This window comes from Quercus robur, chromosome 1, assembly GCF_932294415.1.
Source record: "Quercus robur chromosome 1, dhQueRobu3.1, whole genome shotgun sequence".
NCBI classification, from domain to species: Eukaryota; Viridiplantae; Streptophyta; class Magnoliopsida; order Fagales; family Fagaceae; genus Quercus; species Quercus robur.
The window spans coordinates 39,208,862-39,233,257 of NC_065534.1; the positions used below are offsets into that span (position 1 = coordinate 39,208,862).

General features: G+C 34.5%; 2 protein-coding genes across 2 annotated transcripts; both read left to right on the plus strand.

Annotated features, from left to right (window-relative positions):
- Window positions 1–8,710: 8,710 nt before the first annotated feature.
- LOC126689479 (UDP-glycosyltransferase 87A1-like) lies at window positions 8,711–16,758 on the plus strand. Its single transcript, XM_050384692.1, has 2 exons — window positions 8,711–9,204; window positions 15,722–16,758. Exons 1-2 carry the CDS (start codon window positions 8,718–8,720, stop codon window positions 16,612–16,614), a joined length of 1,380 nt encoding a protein of 459 aa, XP_050240649.1. The 5' UTR covers window positions 8,711–8,717; the 3' UTR covers window positions 16,615–16,758.
- A 731-nt stretch (window positions 16,759–17,489) lies between these two features.
- Window positions 17,490–18,480, plus strand: LOC126689488 (auxin-binding protein ABP19a-like). The gene has a single exon (XM_050384704.1). It carries the CDS (start codon window positions 17,538–17,540, stop codon window positions 18,174–18,176), a length of 639 nt encoding a protein of 212 aa, XP_050240661.1. The 5' UTR covers window positions 17,490–17,537; the 3' UTR covers window positions 18,177–18,480.
- The last annotated feature ends 5,916 nt before the right edge of the window (window positions 18,481–24,396 follow it).

Sequence of the window (24,396 nt, forward strand, 5' to 3'; positions counted from 1 at the left end):
GGTGGTGAGTGTGGTGGTTTTTGTGATGGGTGGGTCTATTGTGAAAGAGTGTTTCAGTGATGATGGTGCCGATGGTGGGTGGGTTTGATGGGCATGGGTTTGATTGGCATGGAGAGTGTGGGTTTGTGGAGATTGGTGTGGAAAGTGTGGTGGTGTCGATGGTGGGTGGGTTTAATGGGTCATGATAGTGGTGGTGGTGTCGATTGTGGTGGTTTCTATGATGGGTGGGTCTGTTGTGAAGGAGTGTTTCGGTGATGGTGGTGTTGAAGGTGGGTGAGTTTAATGGGCTTAATGAGTGTGGGTTTGATCGGCCTTGGGTGGGCATGGGTTTGATGGGTTTTGCTTTGCAGGTTCATGGTGGTGGGGATGGGTTCGGCTTCTCCTCCGCTTCTGATCTCTTTTGGATTTGGATTAAGGTTTGGTGGGTGGGTTTAACAGATTGACAGGTAAACTGAATTTTGTAGCTGCGACGGTGGTGCCGATGGTGAGTTTTGGTTGATTTTGTGCGTTTGGTGGTTTGTTGCAATACTCGGTGGTGATTGATCATGTTGGTAGGTCTTGGTGTTTTGATGGGATTGTAGTGGGGGTTCAGTTATTTTTTTATGGGCTATGGGTGATGTTGGAGGGTAGTGGGGAAGTGTTGTTGGGTAGAATAGAGAGATGAGAGAGAAGATAGTGAAGTAAATTTTTTATATTATTTGGTGGTTTGTTGTGATACTCAATGGTGGTTGATCGTGGTTTTTGTTGATAGGTCTTGGTGTTTTGCTGAATCTATGGTGATGGGTCTTGGTGTTTAGATGGGTTTGTAGTGGTGGTTCAGTTGTTTTTTTATGGGTTGTGGGTGATGTTGGCGGATTGTGGGGAAGTGTTGTTGGGTAGAATAGAGAGATGAGAGAGGAGAGAAATATATTTTTTATATTATTAGGCCGTTTGTTGCGATACTCGGTGGTGGTTGATCGTGGTTTATGTTGGCAGGTCTTGGTGTTTTGTTGGGTCTATGGTGATGGGTCTTGGCATTTTAATGGGTTTGTAGTGGTAATTCAATTGTTTTTTTATGGGTTATGGGTGATGTTGGCAGGTAGTGGGGAAGTGTTGTTGGGTAGAATAGAGAGATGAGAGAGAAATAGATTTTTTTTTATATTATTTGATTGTATAATATATATTATTTTATTGGGTTATATAGAAAAATAAAAACTGGGATGTATGGTGAGTTGTAAAATGGGTTGGTAAAATAGATAAGGTGGTGTTTGAGGATGCAAAATAGGTTTTTTTTTTTTGCATCGCCATATGTTAATGCTCTTATTATTATTGGGTTGTATTTTTCCTATTGTTAAAATAGAAAATTAAAAAAGAAACAAGATAAAAAGAAGTAATTGGGTTGTATAATGTCTACACGTGTGTGATAGTGTGGGTGTGGCTTAACCAAACAAATTGACATGGTGTGAGTAACTCACACCAGAACAAACAACCAATAATTTAAATAAACAAATAAATTAAGCACTTAGTAACTCACATACTTGATACCTCACATAGCAAAACTAGGAGAGAGAGAGAGAGAGAGAGAGAGAGAGAGAGAGAGAGAGAGAGAGAGAGAGAGAGAGAGAGGATCAAGTCAGAGAAGTAAATAAAGATCTATAACCATACCTCAGTCAGTTTGACTTATGTGTGAGTGTGGACAGTGGACAAGACTGGAGAGGTGGAGACACCAACGGAATGGATGGACCTAAGCCACTCACCCAAGCCATTGTTTGTGACTTGTGTGTGAGGAAGAATGAGAGCTAAGAGAGGTTAGAGAAAGAGACTCCTCGAGAGAAATTTAAATGGGTAAAAGTTATGGATTTTTTTTTATTTGTGTTGTGATTCAAATTTGGGATGGTTTTGTTGGAAATAAGGTTTGAAAATTGCCCAAATTAATTAACAAAATACAAAACAAATTAGTGATATAAGATAAGAGTGTAGAGAGATATAAACTTATTGATTTGAGCTAAGGCATGGACCTAAATCCGCTGTTCTAAAGAAGCGATTTTGCCCCCCACTGGAATGACTTTGTCGGAGCAAATGGCTTAGGTGATCACTATTCAAGATATAACGACAGCTCTGTTATTGTGCATTCACAAACAGAACTTCGAACTTGTCATTGGATGCCTAATATAAAGATTGAAGAAAGATAGAGGAAATAATGTATTAGATAAACTTTTTTTCCCTCTATTTCTCACATATTTGAAAGAAGAATAACCTTTTGTTTATATAGGAGAGCCGGTGGAATATTTTTAGTGAAAGAGTTGAAACAACCCGACATAAAGTTTGAGAATCTATCGTGATATGAGATAGGATGCACGGACACTTCATTTGGAGTACCGTACTTGTGCTGTATCTGTGTCATAACGGTGTCCAATATGCCTTATCATGTTATAATTTTTCAAAAATGCCTTGTGTCGCAATTTCGTATCTGTACCCATATCCGTGCATCCTAAAATATGAGCACTCCATAATTATCCCTTTTGATTTCCTTCAACATGTACTAATATTATAAGGATATTTGCTAGGGATTTGAATTGATTAAGGCAAGATAGATGAAAGTAAGAAAGGAAAGTGATGATATTGTGGAGAGGCTAAATTTGTTTGTGAATAAGCATTGTTATGAATTCTGTTTCGTTCCAGTCGAAATGGCCGAAATATCTCGTACCGGTGTGTAAATCAAAACAATGACCCCCCCTATTCCACCTCGAGTAGAATTTCAGCTTATTCCGAACCATTTCGGTCATTTCGGTACGTTTTAGTCAATATAGGCCGAAATTGAAGATTCGATCAAAATGAGTTTTAAAATTTTTTTTCCCCTTAATCTGATGTCTGAACTAAACCACAACTTTTCTAGAAAAAAAAAAAAAAAAAAAAAAAAAAAAAATATTGTACCATTGTGATTGTCTTTGTCTCAGTTTAAAACATCAAGGTAAAAAAAAAAAAACAAATCAAAACAAAACAAAAGGATATAGGGTCTGTTTGGATATAACTTATTTTGCTGAAACTGAAAACTGAAAACACTGTAACAAAATAATTTTTAAATGTATAAATAGTGTTGTGGGACCCATTTTTAATAAAAAAAGTGACTGAAAAGTGGAATTTGTGTGTCTGTGAACAGTGCATCCGTGCACTGTTCATGGTTGACTTGATCAAATAATGCGGCTGAAAAAAAAAAAAAAAAAAAAAGGTCAGAAAACGCAAACGCAGTCACTTATAATTCGAATCCAAACTCCCTCATAGTGGCAGCAAGAAAAACTGAGAAAAGAAAAATAAGAACAAGACGAGCGACTAAGAAAAAGATAATGCACTAGTGTCCAACCGTTTGAAACTTTGAAAAGAATATTGAGAAGTATGTGAGACAATTGAAATAAATTGGGTAGGTGAGAAAGAGTGGTTTGCGTGAGTGGGTTTGGAAAACGGGAAAGTGCATTTCAAGAAGATTCTTAGTTTTTAATTACTCAAAATGTTGGCTTTATTTACAAAAATGCCATAAATGATTTTTTTTTTATTTATTTATAAAAATAACCATATGCTGATATGCTTACTTTTACTAAGAATCGAAAAAAACACTAATGTAGCGAATTTTTTATTTTTTATATATAGGAATGTAAGGACACAATTTGTGACGACCCATAATAATATTGGGTTCGCACGTAATAAAGGCCCAAACAATATCATTTGTAGAGCGTGGGTTTGAAAGGCTAGGCCTTGGACACCAGACAGTGGTTTTTTCGTGGTGTTCATACATAATTAAATCGTGTTCGCCCTAGGAGTTTTTCTCTTGGAGGCGGGCTGGGAGGTTTTGGTTTTTGGCCATTTTTCCCAGCCTCTTTCCCCGAATTGCTTACTTTTCCTTTTATACTAGCCTGTATCCCTTATCCAACGTCCACGTGTGGGTTCGATTTTCCAGGACTGATACTTGTCCCATCAGCCCATACTCAGAGTGGTTGGGGGTGGTTGTAAAAGTTAAAGAGTATGGCTCTGTCAGGTGCAAAGTATTGAATGGCAGTAAGGGCAGCTTTCCCTTTGTTCTTGGTCGTTATACTATCCAGCGTACCCTTCTCTATTGACCTAGATATTTTTGGATTTTTTCCCAAACTGTTCCTATACCGTTTTTGCCCTCCCTTCCAGGGAGACCTCGGATATGCTGAGGATAGAATCATCCTCGGCCGTGTCTCAAGACTATTTGGACTTTTATTCCCTATCCTCGGCTATAACCTTCCTCGGCTCGGGCATTGGGCCCCAATGTAAAAATGGGCCAGGGCCACAAATTATTGGAGCCCACAATAGCCCCTCAAAATCCTGCTGTCCGACCTCTTGGTCGAAGAGGAGGGTTTTGGTAATGCCACGCCTTTATTGCGGTCTGCTTAGATCTGCCCTTCATCAATGTGGGTGTCTCTTCATCTATCCAAGAAACATACTGGACTACTAGACATTCTTTTGAATTCATTCATGATGCGTTCCTGCCGCTTCATTATCCGAAATGCGCCTTTAATGATTTTCTTTTACGAGACCATTTAAATTCGACGGTTATTGACGGTGTGGGGAAGTGGAATGGGTATATTCTCGTTTACCGATTTTCTTGGAAATTTGGACAGATTAAATGCCTCCCGTTTTTCCCTTTATATAAGAAGGAAAGCAAGAGGTTACCTCTCTTACACAGAGACCTTTTAATCCTTTTAAAGTCTGAAAACCCTTAGCCTCCCCCGAAGTTTCCCTTATCCGCTCGCTTACACCTTGAATTGTGATTCGTCCACGATAGGAGCGGGAATGGAAAGACCATACACTTCCCAGAAATGCTACGTTCTTATGAAGTTCAAAATGGCTCGGTCAGGGTAGGGATGACAGAGACTCAAGATACTTCTCATCCTCCTTTTAGCCAAAATCCGAAGCAGGGGCTCGTCGCGTCAAACTTTTGGCGCGACTGAGCTGGGGTCACCCATTATCAGTACCAGCCGCTCTCTTATGAGCATAGCTAACATGACACCAGCGTGTTAGGAGTCAGGACTGACACAGGGACAAAGTATCCCTGCTTCTTCCTCTCTTCCTTCATTGGTGCCTCCTTTTGCCTCTCCTTCTTCTTCTTTCCCATCACCAGATCCATCCTGATGCTTTTCCTTCTTCCTCTTCTTCTCCTCCTCCACCAAGGAAGGTCCTCCTCTCAATATGGGTGCCACTAAGGCAGAATTTGGAAAGACTTGGGAGCAGAGCTTAAAAAGATTTCTGGTTGTTTGTTTTTTCTTTTTTATTGTTTTTGTAACTCGTTTTCTATATAGGCTTTGTTTAAACCCTTCATTGTACACTGTAATACCTCTTTATATTAATAAAAGTCATCATTGCTTTATTCCGTATATTCTATCTCTTCTTTTTGAAATGGTTATGCCGTGAATAGACGTAATTCTCTGTGACTTTTTTTTATTTCTATACTCTGAACGATGTTTAGGGCCAAAACCCCAGTTAATAAAAAGACCTTGCTCTGTGCTTATTGAAACTATCCGACATAATAATGTCGAATTGAACAAATGATACTTAAGACTGAAATCCTTACTAAGAAGAAAAGGAAAAGATGTTATGATGAGCTTATTAGGGCTGTCATGCCTAATAACGCCGACCTGAGAAAGCAATACTTAGGGCCGAAATCCCTTACTAAGAAAAAAGATGTTATTATGAACTTATTAGAGGTATTGTGTACAATAAGACCGACCTGAAAATGGTTTGTATACCCCAAACTTGAACGAGGTGATGACTGAATGCTCAATGCCATGTAGGAAGTAATCATCCGAGGATATATAACCCAAAAATGCACAGCCCCTGTAGGTTGCTGAGTAATAAGGCGTTTCGCCATCTTGCTAATAACTTTCATAGCCTTAACCTTTTCTGGTATTTGATCCGAGAACTGAGCGACTTATAATTCTTCTTAAGTAGCTAACTTCCCCATAGGTTTGAGTCTGAGGACCATCCAATACCTTGGCTCTGTCCAAAATTTGGTTTTTAAGTAGTTGGTTTCCCCATAGGTTTGAGTCCGAGGACCATGCAATACCTTGGTTCTGTCCAAAACTTGATTTTTAAATAGTTGGTTTCCCCATAGGTTTGAGTCCGAGGACCATGCAATACCTTGGTTCTGTCCAAAACTTGATTTTTAAATAGTTGGTTTCCCCATAGGTTTGAGTCCGAGAACTATGCAATACCTTGGTTCTGTCCAAAACTTGATTTTTAAGTAGTTGGTTTCCCCATAGGTTTGAGTCCGAGGACCATGCAATACCTTGGTTCTGTCCGATCTCGCCGCTCGATCTCGTCGCTTGATCTTGCCTCCACCGCGCGATCTCACCTTCTCCTTTACCGCGCGATCTCAATTTGACCGGATTTGATGACTTTTTTTGCTGGGTTTTGTTTCTTTGTGAATGAGTGATTGATTCATTATCCACATGTTTACAGCTGAGGAAGTGTATGGAAAATTGGGTGGCTTGGCTATGTAAAGCATTTTCTGTAAAAATGTTTGAACGAACCAAACACCGGAATTGATTTTCCGTAAAACGAATTTTGTGGCAGCCAAACAGCTTGAATACATTTTTCTTTCCTGAAAATAGCATTTTTGGAAAATAAATATTTTCCGGAAAATATTTTACAGGAACCAAACACAACCTAAAAAAAAAAAAAATGGGCATGTACCCTACCTTGACTACATTGAGAGGGTTAACGATAATAGCAGAAGAGAAAAGCGTTGTCGGTGGCAGAGACAACTCGCTTTCCAAACCCCAAAGTCACCCCAATCCCACCTCTTCAACCTGCTATCCACAGACTAATCTTGGCTTTCCATCTACATTTGAGAACAATAGTGTTGAACAGTAAGGTTAAACATGAAATTTGAAGGTCAAATATGATGATGATAACAAAATTAAATTCGGTTTCCAACCGAAACAATACAGTCAAGAAGTAAACTTGTTTTACTTGGAATTACACTCGTCCATTGATCCTTGAATAGAAACCCAGACAATCTCATAAGCTTTCTACATGACTTGAGAACCTTGTCCCTACTCTCCGGACCCAAATTGTTCAAATCCACCGTCCTATTCTTCCTAATCAAAAAGTTGTCCACCGTAAAAATGTTTGGGCTAAGAACGTTTTTCCAGTAAAATTAAATTAAGAAATAAAATAATAAAAAAAATATCCAAAACAGTGTTAATTTGGTTAGTCAACGGCATTACTTGATAGAATGGTAACGAAAAGACTGAATTAACAAAACTATGAAACTTAGAGGACTGAAATGACAAAATTGAAATTTAGAGGAATGAAATGACAAATCGTAAAACTTAGAAGGTGAGTTTTGTATTTTAACCTAAAATAAATAAATAAATAAATAATTGAGTATTATATGCATTAGTAAAAATGGTATGAAATTTATAATATATATATTTTGTCACTTTTGCGTGTCGACATTTAACACTCACTCTCGATCAGTTTCCGTCAAAATGGTCTCTTCCTTCATTTGTTAATGTAAATTTTGCTGGATCAAGCCCTAATTCTGGCTTATCCCTCATTTATCTCAGATCTTCATTCAATATAATTCACTTTTTATATTTAAAAAAAAAAAAAAAAAGTTTCCATCAAATTCCCAGATAGGGGTGTGCTCGGTTCGGTTTCGGTCGGTTTGTATAGGTATGGCCAACCGAAACCGAATATTTCGGTTTGTGAAATTCTCAACCGAAACCGACTGAAATGGCTGGAAAACCATCGGTTTCGGTGTATATCGGTTTCAGTCGGTTTCGGTCGGTTTTCGGTTTTCCAAAGAGAGGGTTATTGAGATTTTCAAAACCCTAAATTTAATCACATAAAAAAAACAAATAGAGTAACAGAGAGAGAGCTGTTGAACAAATCAGAACGACAGAGAAAGAAAAATTTCCAACAATATTTGTTCAACAATTTACAATATTACATACAGATTCCAACAAAAAATTGAAAATATTTTGATTTAGCAAAAGGGTCCAGACAGAACTTTACCATTGTTGCACCATAGCAGGAGCCTACCACCATGCTTGAGTCTACCACCATGTCTCTGTAGTGAATTGAAGAAAGAACAGAGACATGTGACTTAGAGAGAAGAGAAAGGCATGGCCATGGTCCATGGGACTCAGAGAACGAAAAGAAAAGAAAAGAATGAGGCGGCTGGACTGAGAAGGGCAGAGACCAGAGAGAAAATTGGGGAAGGAACGAAGGGTAGAGAGAAAAAATTGAAACGAGAAAGGAAGAGACAAACAGAGAAAAAATTGAGAGAAAAAAATGGGGAGAGCGGCGGCTGAAGAAAGAAAAGAGAAGCTGAAGAAAAGGGAAGATTAAACAGGGGTATTTCGGTATTTATGCTACTACTAGGGTTTTAAAAAATTAAATAGCAAAAAATACAAACGTTCCGCGCGAAGGCTCGAACCTGGGATCAGTTAGCTAAATCATAAGGAGCATACCATTAAGGCCACTGATCAGTTATGTATTAATATTACATAAATATATATATATTCGGTTTGTTCGGTTCGGTTTCGGGTGAAAAAATCCAACACCGAAACTGAAACCGAAAATTTCGGTTTTTAAAAAATGAAACCGAAACCGAACTGAACCGAAACCGAACCGAAAATTTAGCAACAGTTCGGTCGGTTTCGGTCGGTTTGTTCGGTTCGTCGGTTTTTTGCACACCCCTATTCCCAGAAATGGAGGCTGCCAAAACTGCGGCCGTCTGCCACGTGGTGGCGCTGCCCTATCCCGGTCGAGGCCACATCAACCCCATGATGAACCTTTGCAAGCAACTGGTTTCAAAAGCCCCCGATATTCTCATCACCTTCATCATTACTGAAGAATGGCTCGGCTTCATCGGCTCAGACCCAAAGCCAAGTAATATAAGCTATGCCACCATACCAAACGTTTTACCTTCGGAGCTGATTCGTGGTAAAGATTTTCCTGGGTTCGTAGAAGCCGTGGGTACGAAGATGGGAGCCCCCGTTGAGGATGTTCTGGACCGGCTTGAGCCGCCGGTGACAGCCATCGTCATGGATCCTTTCCTTGTTTGGGCTGTCGGTTTGGGGAACCGAAGGAATATTCCGGTGGCCTCACTTTGGACCATGTCGCCCTCGGTGTTCTCAGTGTTTCATCATTTTGAGCTGCTCCATCAGAACGGGCAATTCCTTCTTGATTTTTCTGGTGCGTTACTCAAAACCTTCAACTTTAATCCTGTTTTTTCTTCATTTCAATCTTCTTCTTCTTCTTTTTTCCCCTAGAAACAGTACCTTTTTTATTTTTTAAGAAAGTAGAAACAGTACCTTTAGTTGTAGAAATTTTTTAATCTTCTAAACTTCTATGATAAATAAAGAGCTTATAGGATCATATTTATAATAAAGTTTCAGAGGTCCCATAAAAAAATAAATAAAATAAAATAAAGTTTCAGAGGTGAAAATAACAAAATATTTAATATTTCAATCTAATAATAACAAAAATTAATAATAACTACTCTGTGACGCATGTTTATAGGGAGGCGAATAAATGTGCTAATAGATTAGCTAGGTTAAGGATTGACCTTCATTCAGATCAACTTATTTTGTATAATCCATTGTCTTTGGTGGAAGATCCCCTCGCTAGTGATAAAGCTGGATATGTTTGTAATAGTCTGTGGTGGAAGATCTCCTAGCTAGTGATAAAGCTGGATAGGTTTGTAATAGACTTCTGCTTGTTTAACCAAAAAATAAAAATTAATAATAACTAAAATTCTTGTTCATCAAAAAAAATAATAATAATAATAACAAATAAGTTATTTTTTAAATGGGAAATATTGCGTGTCAGCTTGAAAAGTAAGGACTTCTCAAAAAAGAAAAAAAAAAGCTTGAAAAGTAAGGATATTTATGTCAATTTCTACCTCTACTTCTCTTTTTTTGATGAATACCTCTACTTCTATAACTACTAACTATATAAAAAGAGAGAGGAGCGCATCTACGGTAAACATTTGGTTTAGTAAATTTAGTGAGGCAAAACTCACCGTTTTTATTTTGCTTAAGCTGGCTTATTTATTTATTTATTTATTTATAATTTTTTATTGTTGAAATCTTTGTTCATTATAGATCAAAATAAAATGAAATAAAAAGAAATGTCAAGATTATAACATTTTTATATTAATTTCACAATAAATCCTAGATAGTAAGCTAGTAGCCTAGTATTGATAGATAAAAAAGTGATAGTAGTGGTTGGCTCAATTTAAAACTAGTAACTTTCTCAAAAAAAAAAAAAAAAAAAAAAATTAAACTAGTAACAACTTGTTTGTTTTGTTTGTTTTTTAATGCACACTTTAAAGTGGTGGTCTCAATTTAAAATCAATAACAAAACTTCACTTAAGATTTATTAAGAAAATATTAAGAACGTAAAAAATTATTAATAAATATCAAACCAGATCTACTACAGCTAAAAATAAAAGTTATTATGAAAATGTTTATTATTTTGTTGTATTCCTAAACTTCTTTTTTTAGTTTAGTCAAATTTGGTGAGCCAAAATTCACTATTTCATATACAATTTTCTTTGGTTGGCTTTTTTTTTTAATGCACAGTTTAAAGTGGTTGACCCAGTTTAAAATTAGTAACAATTTGCCACTTAGGATTTATTATGAAAATATTGTGAGCATAACATTACTCTAAAATAAAATAATAATATATCCAACCAAAACCCGCCATAGCTAAAAATAAAGTTATTGTGAAAATATTATGGTATTTTGTTGTGTTCCTAGATTTTTTTTTTAATTCAATTTTTTAAACCAAAATTCACTGTTTTACGCATAGTTTTCTTGGATTATCTTTTTTTTTTTCCCTTAACACATTGTTAAAATAAAAAATAAAAAAAACACACAATTTTACCCACCAATTTTTTTTTTTTGGGTGGAAAAAGTACTATCTCATTTTATGTTTGGTGTAGTTTCATTCCCCCCCCCCCCCCCCCAAAACTTTAAAGTCGAATAATTTCCTCATTTATATTTTGTAAACGAGCATATACCCCCTAATGTTACTCTCTTAATTAAACCATAACGAAATCTTATGATTCCTAAAATTCCTCCACTAAATTTTAATATCCCACAAATTTTCTTCAAGTATTTTGAGTTTTATGTGGTAGTCTAGTCATACTTGGAAAGTTAGATTGGTGATGTATGGTGTTCTATTTGTTATCTAGAGACATTAATTTATTAGAGGTTTAAATCTTCTAGATTTAAAATTTTATCTAATGGAAACTTCGATGACATATGTCTTTTGTTACCTTGTTATTTTTTTATATTTGTTTTCTTGCTTAAAAAGGTGTTCATTAAAAATTAATTAAGCTAAACATTGTAGTTAGGGCCATAAAATAAGATGATAAAAAAGGAATTATGAATAACAAAATCTTAATTGTAGATGGTTGCGGATATTTAATTTGATGAAAAGCTTCAATTGTAGCATACTAGCATATATCATCATTCATTGTGAAAATTTAAATATTGTGACAATATGTTATCAAAACTTAGTTGTTTATTGTTGGAAGATGATGAAATTAAATATCATTCTTAGTAGAATTTTTTAGTAAAAAGATATTGCCTTTAGTAAATAAATTTTAAGAAATTATCATAGTAAATAGATATTCATATGTTAAATAGCTATTTAAAAAATTATACTTGATATTATACTTCCAAAAAAAAAAATTCTATCTTCATTTTCATTTTCTCACTCAAAGGCAGCATTTTCACGTGCAACCCAAACTAGTACTGTATCTATAAAGAGCAAAATGGTGGAAGTACTAGAGAGTTTTAAGGAATTCTACTTTAACTTGACTATTTTTTAGTTTTAAGGGATGTTTCATTGCTTCCTCACAAAATTTATTACCTCCAACTAGCTTTGCCAATACTTAATGTATTTTTTAATATTTCTGTATACTTAAGTTTTGAGATATAACATATAAGCTTGAGTATTTGTAATTATATTTTGTTGTATTAGATTGATCAAATTGGTCATGCAATTTTTCTTTGCACAATAGAGGGGTTTTCTCATAAATTTGACTTGTTCTTTTGTAGCTATTTTCAGTTTTTAGTGGCGAACTAGGATTTAACTAGGCAGAAATGTTATAACTAGCATAAATTAGCCTCCATACATACATACATATGTAGATTTACGTGTGCACAGCACGCACACATTTGATATGTACATGTATACTAATACATAAAACTAATATAGTTTCACCCTAAATACTTAACCAAGTGCTAATGTGTTATCTGACTTGGATCAAACTAATTTATTCTTAAAATTATAAGCACATGGAATACAATGATTGGCACATGTGGATTAAAATTTTCAATGAGACAAAATTACCTTCACTCTCATTCAACCTGATCCAAACAACCCAAACTCAAAAATCCCTAAATCTGAAAGGATGAACCCTTGGTTCCCAACTCCATATTCCCACTGCCCTCAATCGGCGGCCCCAACCCACGATGAAGAGTTCAAAAGGCAGCCTCCCATTGTTGTTGAAGCTAACAGATACTAAAGCAATTCAAAAATTTTGAACATTCTTGCTATACATAGAAGAGAAGAAAATTCATTTTCTTATTCGAAAAACTCTATAAGGAAGGAAACTGTTTTGCTTGGTTGAAAATTTTAGAAATTAACTTGCTTGGTCTGGTTTGGAGTAAAAAGAGAGATCTTTGGAGGATTCTTGGTTTCTTTGAGTTGGCCGAAAGTTACTAAATCGGTGTTTGAATTTTGTCACATTTGGTACTGTATTGCATGAAATTTGTTGGTGGGCTATGGGTTTAATTAATGAGCTCTGTACCATATACCCATGTCTTGGTCATAACTTTCATGTGGATTTCTGTACAATCAATGTTGGAAGTTTCCTATTTTCTCAAAAAAAAAAAAAAAATGTTGGAAGTTTCCTATAGACACTCCATCGCCGGTACTCCATCTTCGGGTTAGGGTTGCCAGTTTTGGATTGCCAGTTAGGGTTGCCGATTGAGGTCATGGGATTACGGCGTTGGGGTTTCATCCTTTCAGATTTGTGGATTTTTGAGACTAGGTTGTTTGGATCAGGTTATGTGGGTGTGAGGTTAATTTTGTCTCATTAAAAAATTTTAGTCCACATGACAATCATTGTACGCCACGTTTGTTATAATTTTAAAAATAAATTAGTTTGGTTCAAGTCAAATACCACATCAACACCCTATTATGCCATGTAGGACATAAACAAACATGACGAAAAGTAGAACGTTTTGCAAAGTTTAGGGACAAAAAACAAAATTTTAAAAGTTTAGGAACAAAAAAAGAACTTTTATGAAAGTTTAGGGATGAAAATGATATTTTACCCATATGTTTTACATATAAAATTTTTTACATGTAAAATATTTTATATTTTTAGAGTGAAACATTTGTGCATCTAAAATTTTAGATTTTAAGTTAAAAGTAATATTCTTCTTAAAAAAAAAAAGTTGAAAGTAATAAAAAAAAATAGAATTATATAAATATTCACAAATTCTATTGCTTTTGCTCTAATTTTTATGAAGACTTGTAGATTTTTATGTAAAGAATTTGAACTTTTTTTTTTTTTTTTTGATAGGAGAATTTGAACTATTATTATCGGTCTTGAATTCATCACTTTTAAAAGGCAATAATAATATTTTTGATTATATTTTTTATGAATTTTTCTCTTCGACTAAAAATCTTGCGCTTTTTTTTTTTTTTTAATATTCTTATTTTTATTTTATAGTTTTTGAACTTTAAAAGCTATTGATGAAATAAATAAATATTTTTTTCTATTTCTTTAATGAAGTCAACATACAAAAGAAATAGTAGTTATATTAACTATAATATAAGAGCAATATATAAACAATAATTTTGTTAATATATATATATATATATATATATATGTATATATTGTAGAAAATAAAGAAAAGCATCAATGTATAAAATGACTTTTGGGGGAGGGAGGATTTTGGTTTCTTTGTTTGGGCCACGGGACATTTACCCTTAACTCGGCCCTTGGTTTATCAAAAAACAAAAAAACCCACCCCACCCAACGAAAAGGAACCCCAAGATATTGGATTGGATGCACAACCCCTACTTGTAGTGTTGGATAAACTTACATTAGGATCGTAAACGAGCTAAACTTTGTCAAGTAGTGCATATTCAAACTTGGCTTATCAGGAAAAGTCAAAAGGTCAAGCTTGGCTCCAGTTCGTGATAAGCTTAAAAATAGCGCTTGAGCTTGAGCTTGTGAGAAAACCAAAAAGTTTGAGCTTGGCTTAGCTTGACTTGGCTTGATTAATTAATTAATTAATCAAGCCAAGCTCAAGCTTAATATCAAGCTCAAACTCGAGCACAAGTCAAGCTTTTGAGCTTAAAATCTAAAAAAATTATATTATGAAATACTTAAATCTCTAAAATCAATAAAAAAGAAAAAGAAATTAGTATACTCATTTTATGTAAAATAAAATTTTACATAATTAAATTCATTTCATTTATCATTCCTTGTTTACAGCTTTAACAGTTGTTCAAAATACAAATTTTACATTCACGTTAGATGGTGAAAATCTAGAAAAATACTTGTTTGTAACTATTATGAATGAGAAAATACTCATATTTCATAACTTTAATTTAAATGATTGATAGGGAAGGATCATATGTGACCCACTTAATTAATTAATTTATTTTTAAATGTAACTATAATCTAAAGTGGTTCTTGGTCAGTTTACTGAGTTTAGAGGAAATGAAAAAAATTAAGGTAAAAGTAGTGATCCCATGTTGGCCATGTCATTATTAAAATGTGTAATGAGTATATTTAGCTAACACATATAAACTTATAAATGAGTCTATGCTTGAATTATTTTATATCAAGCTTAATAGCTCACGAGCTTATTCATAAACAAATTTTTTGCTTGGACTCGGCTTGTTTATTAAACAAGCCTAAAACTAAGGCTCAAGCTTAGCTTATTTATAAACAAACAAACATAAATGAACTTTTTATCAAGTCGAGCCCGAGTTGTTCATAATCGACTTGATTCATTTACAGCCCTAACTTACATTTTTTTTTCTTTTCACTATTACTAAATTTAATTCACTCATACAAACGGCAGTTTAGCCTCAGCACATGATAGTAATGTTCTTTTATACTGTCAAAGTCGAGAAGGATTAAAATAGGCAAGGAAAAATAATGTGCAAAGAGCACTTGCGTCAATAAATGTAAAATGGCCCAAAATTTCGGCCAACTAACCCAAAAAATTATCCACATCAATTTGTTTAAAATTGTGCATATTTTACCCACAACTACAGTACGTAGGTAAATTAAAAGATTATTGTTTGTGTGTAAAAGTATATTTTATTTATTTCTTAATTCACTTTTTCAGTTGGTGTGTGTGAGAGTGATATGGATTTTTAAAAAAAAGTGATTATGTGAATGATAAATGAATATTTTATTGAAATAACTTCTAAAATCAATAATGTGGGTGTTTTTTAAAATAATTGTGTAAAAAAAAAATACAGATTCTTATGCTAAAATAGATGGAAATTTTTGTATGAGCTGATTTAAATGCTCTTAAGTGTGAGTCCCAAAAATGATAAGATAGTGCGACAAAAAAAAATTGTTTTAATAAATTGGAATAGTTCCAATGAAAAATTTTCACATACTTTGCTTTTAAAATTTGTCTTTGCCATGTGGGTGACAAAGAACGAGGAGATGAGCTCGTGGAATACATCCCGGGAGTTTCTGCCACACGTATTGCAGATCTTCCCATCTCTACTCAAGGAGATCATCTAAAAGCTTTGCATCGAGCTCTGGAATGTGTTTCATTGGTGTCGAAAGGGCAGTATCTTCTCTTCACTACGTTTCACGAACTTGAAGCTCAAGCCATTGATGCTTTAAAAGCCAACTTTCCTTTTCCTGTCTACCCTATTGGCCCTGCCATACCTTACTTAGAACTTGGAAATAATTCCTCTGTAACTAATGCTAACAATGGTGTCAACTATTTCCAGTGGCTAGATTGTCAACCTCCATCTTCGGTCTTGTATATCTCAATGGGAAGTTTCCTATCGGTTTCAAATGCCCAAATGGATGAAATTGTTGGTGGGATGAGGGATAGTGGTGTTCGGTGCTTGTGGGTGTCACGTGGGGAAATTGGTCGGTTTAATGATGTTTTTGATGATATGAGCTTGGTTGTGCCTTGGTGTGACCAATTGAAGGTGTTGTGCCACTCCTCAATCGGAGGGTTTTGGACACATTGTGGATTGAATTCCACTCTAGAGGCTATTTTTGCTGGTGTTCCAATGCTTACTTTCCCTATTGTTTGGGATCAAATCTTAAACTGTAAACAAATTGTGGAGGATTGGAAGATCGGCTGGAGAGCTAAGAAGGGCGTGGGAGCTGGAAAATTTGTGACAAGAGGAGAAATTTCAGAGCTCGTGAGAAGGTTCATGGATCAACAAAGTGAACAAGGGAATGAAATGAGGAAAAGAGTGAAAGAACTTCAAGAGACCAGTCGACAAGCAATTGCTAAAGGTGGATCATCAGAAGCAAATCTTGATGCTTTTATTAGAAATATTTCAAAAGGCCACAGTCATTAAGTAGATTGTTGCACCTTGTATGAGTTGTATCCAGTTACTAATTGAATTGTATGCTGAGTACTGTGCCATTAAGTTCATGTGGATTCGAATTGCTTGATTTTGGGAAAGTTCGTGAAAAGTAAAATTAAAGCTGTCAGCCTATCATACATATGCACAAAAATTTATTTGCATAATCAGAAGAGATTATGTTGCATCTCGTAATTTTTAATTATTAGCTAATTAAGAATTTACTATCAAAAGTAATACTTTCCATTTTCAATTGGTCCATTTAGAAGGTAGAGACTCCGGAAACCTTCAGTCAGGAAGTGTGCAGTAGTAGGCTAGCAATCTTTTAATCGAAGTTACAATTTTTATTATTATTCTCATGTGTAGCAATTCACTACAAATCGAGCTAAAAGTTTCATATGATGACATGATGATGGTCTTTTTGTTGATAAAATTACCAGCTGGTGTAAAATGTCCGTAGCTGAAGTAACTGGCATATATGTGTAATAAATTGCATAATGTCTTCTGCGTGGATATTTTCCTCAAGAATGGCTGTATAGGTTCGATATTGTTCACGTGAAAATTAAGACTATGGACAATGTCTTTCAGTTTGAGGTACCGCATCATGCGTATTATGTCTTTTTTTGTGGTATTATTTTTTCACAAAAAACGGTGACAGTCTGTTTCTTGTCCTGTTGTTGCCCGTGTAATCTTGGCATGTCCCAAGCAACGAATTTTTGAACAGATATTTTCTACATAGAAACAATATTTTCCACGTATGAAATAGTCTGTTTCTTCCTGTTGTTGCATGGGCATATTCCAAAGATTGAATTTCTATGGCCTAAGATCGAATCCATGTATCCGAGGTTCTATATATATATAATAGACACCAAGACCAACATCAAACACACCCTAAAAAGCTATCTTAATTTGTGAGGATGATACTTCCCTTATTCTTCATCTCTTGTCTCCTCCTTTCCTCCAGCAGTAGCTCCCATGCTGCTGTACAAGACTTCTGTGTAGGTGACCTCACAGCTCCTCAAGGCCCTGCAGGCTACTCTTGCAAGAACCCTTCAACTGTCGCAGTGAATGATTTTGTTTACTCTGCCCTAGGCATTGCCGGTAACACCTCAAATCTTATTAAAGCCGCAGTGACACCAGCATTCGCCGCACAATTTCCTGGTGTCAATGGCCTTGGAATTTCTTCTGCTCGTATAGACTTGGCTCCTGGCGGAGTTGTGCCATTTCATACACATCCTGGAGGTTCCGAAATCTTAATTGTTTTACAAGGAACAATCTCTGCCGGGTTTGTTTCCTCAGCTAACACTGTTTACTTTAAAACCCTGAAGGTGGCTGACATTATGGTTTTCCCTCAAGGATTACTTCACTTCCAAGTAAATGCCGGAAACACTGTCGCCCAAGCATATGTTAGCTTTAGTAGTTCAAGCCCAGGTCTCCAAATTCTGGACTATGCATTGTTTGGAAACAATTTACCTACCGAATTGATAGCAGCAACTACTTTCCTTGACTCTGCTCAGATTAAGAAGCTTAAAGCTGTTCTTGGCGGCACTGGTTAAGGTCTTCGTGTGTAGTTCATCAACCAATAAAAATGTTTCCAGAGATTCTCTTGCTTAATATTTTTGTTTGTCTTCGTGATTGATCCTGTAAGAGTAGGATTCTTCAAAGTCTGGCAGTCTATAGCTAGCTAGGTTTATTAATAAAAATAAGTGTCTAGCGAGTGGTTTTTGTGTTGCTTTTGGAACTTTGATTGTACGCTTTTTAATGAGTGCATGTATGAATAGTACGCAATATTGTTGAAGGCAAATGCCTATGCCTATGCCTTCGACGAAGCAAGATGAATAAATTAATGCTTGATCTTTATTTTGTGTGTTCCAAATGGGATAAAGACTTATCCAACAAGTTCTCAGATAATAGGTGGTAAATTCTACAGAAGGAGACCATCAATTCATCATTTATATATGTGGAATTGCATTTTAAATTATCCACCATCAAATTCGATAACCTTATCAACTATTTTGTGTGGTATAAAGTTCTTGATGGGTCACGTGTGCCAAGACTAGAGTCATTCTCTTGTACCTTTTTATTTAGATTCAGAAGTTCTGCTTCAACTGGGTCAAGAGTTGAGCAGAGACAAAAGCCTATCACGATTAATTTAATCACATTAGTCACAACCCAATCTACTCTAAACTCTTTCAAGGTATCCCCATTAGGAGCATGTCGACATCAACAGACAACCCAACTGGTCCACATGAATAAAGTCAGTGGCAGCTCCACACCTAAGCTTCACCACCTGACTTGCAAAAAAATCTATATTTATATTTGCTAAAAAATTAAATTAAATGCTAAACTAATTTATTGTGATCACCCTAATAAAAATGTTAAATACCTTGACTTGAAAATCAAAAGAATTTGGGTTAAATAAAAATAAGAGTAATATTACTTCCACAACATTTTTACAATAATTTCACAAGAAATCCTATGTAATAAGTTGTTACTAATTCTAATTTAGGCTCAATATTAACATCACTTTTACAATAATTTCACAAGAAATACTATGTAATAAGTTGTTACTAATTCAATAACATCACTTTTAAATCTACCAATGATAACTTGTTGCATAAGATTTGTTGTGAAAATGTAACATTACTTCAAAAATAATTCTAGCCTCCCAAACATAATCCTTAACCCCTTAAAAAAAACTTAACTAATAACAACAAAAATTAACCAAAATAACAACAAAAACAAGACTAAACTAAATTACAACAAGTGTACAATTATTCAACAAAAAACCTATTAAGAAACTTGTAGGGACTAGGGCCCAAAATAGTGTATTGGGCCTTAGGCCTTGTCTGAGGATATTGATAAGTCCGAGGAGGAGCAAGTAATTATTAAACGTTCCCAATTAAAGTCTTAAAGATGGGGAACAAGTGGGAGGTAATCTGAGGAGGAAATCCTCCTCGGATATGATGAAAATAGTTCACAATATATACTCCATCTGTCAGCCTAATCCTCTAGAAAGCTCCAATAAAAGAGACATATTTCATGAACATACGAGAAGGAAGGAAACCCAAAACTATCCAAAGGGAAAGCTGCCACCACCGCATTAAATGCACTGCATCTACTTTTCTGGATGCATTTATGTGGAGAAAATCTCTGAACAGTACTATCTTGGTTACCACAACTCACAGAAAATTAGAGAGTGTGTCTGATAGGACAGTTACTCAAGTAATGGTTCGGATGATCAACAAGTGGAGGGTGAAGATGATCCAAAGAAGGATATATAAGGTAAAAGACTCTTCATGGAGGGGAGATCGAAAAAAGAAAAACAGAACACTATAGTAATCAAAATTGTCTTTGTATTTAACTGTGATCAATATACATGATTATAGCCTCCTTGGACCAAAAGTCTGTTGATGTCAATACATTTCGTTTGCGCCTGATTGTCATTTAATTCCATATTAGCCGTTGTTCAATTTATTAGAGTCTAGTTCTTTGACCTACTCTCTACAAATTTATTGTATTGGGCTCATTGGGCTGAGATCCCTTATACTTTGGATTTGGGCCACAAATCGGGACCCCACAAAACCAAAAAAAAAAAAAAAAACTTTAATCATTCAAATTTGTAATTCATTCAACTCATTACATAAATAAATAAATAAATAAATAAATCTTTAATTTCATTGTTTTTTTCCTTAAAAAATGGTACCAAGAGAAATAATGCCCCTACAACAAACAAGACCTATGGTGACGAATACTTTTCATCATTAAATACCCTTATTTCGTCACCTACAACATATGGTGATGAAATGTAATTCGTCACGTAATCTCGGTCACAGAAAGTCGTGGTGACGAAAATTTTTGTCACTAAATTGTTTTAATTTTTTTAATAAAAAGAATTATAGGTGACGAAAAAAATTGCCACCTAATATTTTCCTCACTAAACATTATATTTAGAGACGAAATAAGTTCGTCACAAATTATTTTTAATTCTTAATTCTTTTTATTTCACCATATTCTATGACGAAATATTTCATCACTAATTGTATTTTTGTATTTTTTATTTTCCGGTTTTAATGGATTTGGTGACGACTTATTTCTTCACCAATTTTTGTGCATACTCAGAGTTCAACTTGTTAGTGACAAAACATTTTGTCACCAATTACATTAACCTGTTCTTTCCATTAAATTGCAATTACATTATACATTAACCTATTTATTTCCAATCACATTCATAAAGAACTCATTCATACAATCTTTTCCAATCACATTCAGAAACAAATCATCCATACAATCTAAAAAGTAAATAAAAAAAAGCGTTATACTATTAAACCCATTAAAGTAAGTAGTTTACAAAATAACTACAACAATATATATAAATGAGATATGTCTCCCATACATTACAAAAACAAAAATGGGTTCAAGTAGCACCACAAAAAAATGTATTCTTGCCACCAATCTTTATTTGCACAAATATGAAGCACATAACTGAAAGCTGAAGAGTCGTGTCGAGTTGTCAGTTTCGCGAGTGTCTTGCAGGTAAGGCCTTCCCGTGAGTTAGTCGAGAAACATTCTGCCTGGAGAATTTTTAAGTGTGACTTTCTTACCCTTCACCCATACTATATATACCCTCATTACCTATAGAAATGGTAAGGAGGCCATTCAGTGAGAAAAATCTTAGATAAGTTTTCAACAACACACACCCATCTTTTAGAGAGAAAGCTACTCATCCTTAGTGAGAAATCATTCTAACCTTTTCTCCTTCCCTCCCCCATTGTCATACCTTGAGAGGAGATTTGAACCCAAACATAAATCACACCTATTCAGAGTGTTGAGAGTGTTTTAGAGCTTGGGAAGCTTTGGGGATTTGCCAAAAGAAGCCAGTGAGGCTTGGTGGATGCAATCGAGCGTATTGCAGGATCCGGAAAGCTAGACAAGACACAGTTCCGAGAAGTCTTGTTGGAGTAGGAGCTTGGAGGGCTTAGGTATATTGGGTAGATTAGGCTTGGAGGGTCTCTTGCTATTCGTGTATCCCAACTTATTGTCTAGTGGATCGATTTACTACTTGGAGGGCAGTGGAGAGGTTTTTCGTCGAGTTTTTTGGTTTCCTCTTCGATAACAAATTAGTGAGTTATCTTGTGTTTGTGCATTTTTCTTCCCTTGCTCTTGTGTTTTACTTTTATTAGTTGTTGTTCACGTTTATGCACTAGAGTAGTATTAGTTCATTGTGCACATTTACTCTTGTTTCTGCACTTTGATTAAGTAAGAGTAAAAGCAATCTAGCCGTAGTTTTAATTGGGAGTCTAAAAAAGATCTTGTATTTTAACACATAATCGAGCTTTCATTGTTGTGGCTATTTTCTGCCTAGTTCAACTTTTTATTGTGCTTTTTTTTTTTTTTTTTTTTTTTTTTTTTGGTAATATTATTATTTTTAGTTTTGTGAGCCTTCACGTGTCTAGCCTGACTAGTATTTGAAAGCAAAGCTTTAATTTAGCTTTTTATGTTGACTTGTTAGCCCCCCCCGCCCTCCTCCACTCCACATTGTCATCTAGCTTTTTATAAAAATAAATTTCAGCTTTTATTTTTTATCTTTCATTATTTATATACATTTTATTTTATAATATTCTAAAAAATTGTTAACATTAGTTTATTTAGGAAGCTGAAAAAGGGAAAAACTGAAAAAGTAGTCAATAGGAAGCTTCTTGGAAGCTCACTTGTGTACAATTACCCAAAATGTGAGTTTTATTCACAAAAAAAAAAACCATAAATAAATGTTTTTAAAAAAAATAATAATCCCACTTTTTTTTAATAGAAAACTATATTAAATTCATTATTTTATATAATAGTAATAATAATATATAAATATATATAAATATATTTTAGCTGTAATTCCGAAATGGTTTCAGAAATTGATTGATACCGAAATATTTCATTCCAAAGAACAAACCAAAACGGGTTCCGAAACGGTATTCATAATATTGGTATTTTCAAAATATGGAGAGTGAGAGAATAAGCATAAAATGAGTAATGGTGTAGTAAGTGTATGGAATGATGTCTCTTAGGCTTTAGCTTGATCCTCTTTATATAGAGTCAAGTCTGAAATTAAATCAGTTCAGCTGAAGGAAAGACCAACAAAAAATGAAAGGATTTTAGCAAGAAAAAGATAGTTTCTTTGATTGGTTTTGGTTTTTAGCTAAATAAGGAAATTCTATAATGTTAAGGCTACTGAGTCAACTGTCACATTTGTTCTGAAATAGCTGTCACAGTTGTCATAAGACAGTTGTTGCTTGGAATTGAAGTAGATGAGGTTAGTTGGATGATGTTAGGTTGCTGGAGAGAATATTCAAAATTAATTTCTTGGATTTAGCTGAAAATGGTAAGATCTCTTTTAAGGATATCTTGATGTTTTGGGTATAGCAGCTGGTCGTTGGTATTGAGCATTAAGGCTTTGTTTGAAAGTTCATAAGGGAATGAAATAGAATTGGATGTAATGATCACAAGAGAATGGAAAGAAATGGAATGTATTTAAGTAAGGGAAAAGAATGAAATAGAATTAAGTAACTTTAATTAGATGTTTTAAAATAAAAGAATGGAAATGATGGAAATGAATAAAAATGAATGAAATGTAAATAATCTTGTTTGGGAGTAATATAAAGAGAATGAAATGGAATCATTTTATGACAATATTACTATTAGACCCTCCTATTTTAAAATAAAGTGTTGAATATATAGAGGTATTTTGGGAGTTTAATAAAAAAATTCATTAAATCTAATTTCATTCCCTCCTATTCCTCCCAATTTCTGGGGGAATAAAAAATTGAGATTTTAAGGGAATAGAGAGGAATGAGTATTCCTTCTTACTTATTCAATTCCCTCTCACTTAAACTCTCAAATAAGGGAATGAATTTTCTATTCCTCCATTAAAACTCCCAAATAAGGGAATGAAAGAATATTCTAAAATTATTCTTTTTATTTCATTGAATTCCCTCATGGCAAGGGAATATTTGGTATGATTATGGTAGATGGCAGCTGGATATTAAAGATATTATGAATATTTTATATTTGAAAATTAAAGATAGCCAATCAAATTTAATCATGTGTTTGAGTTGGATTTTAGCTGAAGATAGTATTATAGTTTATGTTGAATAATATGATTAGGTTTCCAAATCCGTATAGTAACAGCTAGAGATAAAAAATGAATAGTTATTTTGTCAACATTTATATGGCTGGAGTTTTTGAGTATTTGTTATATGAAGAGTATTACATTTTAGTCAAAGAGCAATGAAGAGTTTTATTATTTTAAGGTTTTATGTGGTAAGAGAGGCTTACCAAATGTTACTTGTTACACACTGACTCGTTAGAGTTCAAGGAGTTAGAGAAGACATGTTAAGTAACATGTTTCTTTTATCAACTTTAAACCACTAGAGCTTTACTGAACACACTTCTTGGTCTTCTAAACCACGACTCCTAAAGTTTTCTCAAAGAAACTTATGAATTTGGATCATGAGTTGAATATGAGATGATGTACCTTGGGCTATGTTGTTATTTTGTGTAAATCTGTTTTTTGTTGGAGAAACTGCCTTCCATGAATATGAGAGAGGTAATATAGGCTATGAGCTTTGATTTATTGTTTGAGCCTGATCCATATGTTGATGTTGATGATGTCGTGGATTACGATCCCAATTGATGAAGATGAAATGTAGACCACGAATTCACCTCCTAAAGTAAGGATCTTGTGGGCCATGTGAACCCAATCCATGTAGTTGGATAAGATATAAG